Source organism: Naegleria gruberi, assembly GCF_000004985.1.
Source record: "Naegleria gruberi genomic scaffold NAEGRscaffold_69, whole genome shotgun sequence".
Classification (NCBI taxonomy): domain Eukaryota; phylum Heterolobosea; class Eutetramitea; order Acrasida; family Naegleriidae; genus Naegleria; species Naegleria gruberi.
This window is the reverse complement of record NW_003163258.1, coordinates 220,109-221,091: the sequence shown is the minus strand read 5'-3', so window position 1 is coordinate 221,091 and position 983 is coordinate 220,109. Positions and strand designations below refer to the sequence as shown.

The following is a 983-nucleotide window of genomic DNA, read 5'->3' as shown; positions in this document are numbered from 1 at the left end:
ACCCAAACCCAAACCCAAACCCAAACCCAGGGCCAAACCCAAACCCAAACCCAAACCCAAACCCAAACCCAAACCCAAACCCAAACCCAAACCCAAACCCAAACCCAAACCCAAACCCAAACCCAAACCCAAACCCAAACCCAAACCCAAACCCAAACCCAAACCCAAACCCAAACCCAAACCCAAACCCAAACCCAAACCCAAACCCAAACCCAAACCCAAACCCAAACCCAAACCCAAACCCAAACCCAAACCCAAACCCAAACCCAAACCCAAACCCAAACCCAAACCCAAACCCAAACCCAAACCCAAACCCAAACCCAAACCCAAACCCAAACCCAAACCCAAACCCAAACCCAAACCCAAACCCAAACCCAAACCCAAACCCAAACCCAAACCCAAACCCAATTCTAAAAATAGAATTATTCTAAACCCAACCTTCAAACCCTAGCCCAAAATTATAAACTTATTCAAATATCATTAAATTTTATATCATTCGATAGGAAATGATGAGTAGAACAACGTGGTATATTTAGTTTTTCAATTTATAAAATATTAACTTTGTAAATAATGTCAGATTAAAATTTCATAAATGAAACTATAGGAAGAATGATAATTTCAAAATCCTTTAATGAGATTATATAGTCTATATCACCATTAACAACATTTATAATCACTTTCATATGAAATTTCAAAAGTTCAAGTCTGTAGATATAAAAGTATGAAGTGAAAAGGGAAGTTGTGAAGTAAAATAGGTCAACTATAACTTTTGAGTTTCTCATCAAAACATATTGAATCCTGACATGAAAATGTTCCATTTGGTGAGTATACATCGAACATCAAATTTATTTTAACTTTCATATTTAAAGATTTCTTCCCTCAATCACACTTCTTCAACTATGACGAATAGGATGAAATCTTGAAAAAGGACCACTTATTGAAACTTTACCAACCTGATGTACATGATCTATAATGATATAGAA

At 36.2% G+C, this 983-nt stretch overlaps 1 protein-coding gene across 1 annotated transcript in view; it reads left to right on the top strand.

The window, feature by feature from the left end:
* The window catches only part of NAEGRDRAFT_53444 (uncharacterized protein), a gene marked incomplete at both ends in the record, with an annotated part of 2,625 nt that extends 2,174 nt beyond the window's left edge, over positions 1-451 (top strand). The window contains one exon of the mRNA XM_002670647.1: positions 31-451. Coding sequence (XP_002670693.1) covers positions 31-451 — 421 coding nt within the window. The remainder of the gene's footprint in view (positions 1-30) is intronic.
* Positions 452-983: the final 532 nt, after the last annotated feature.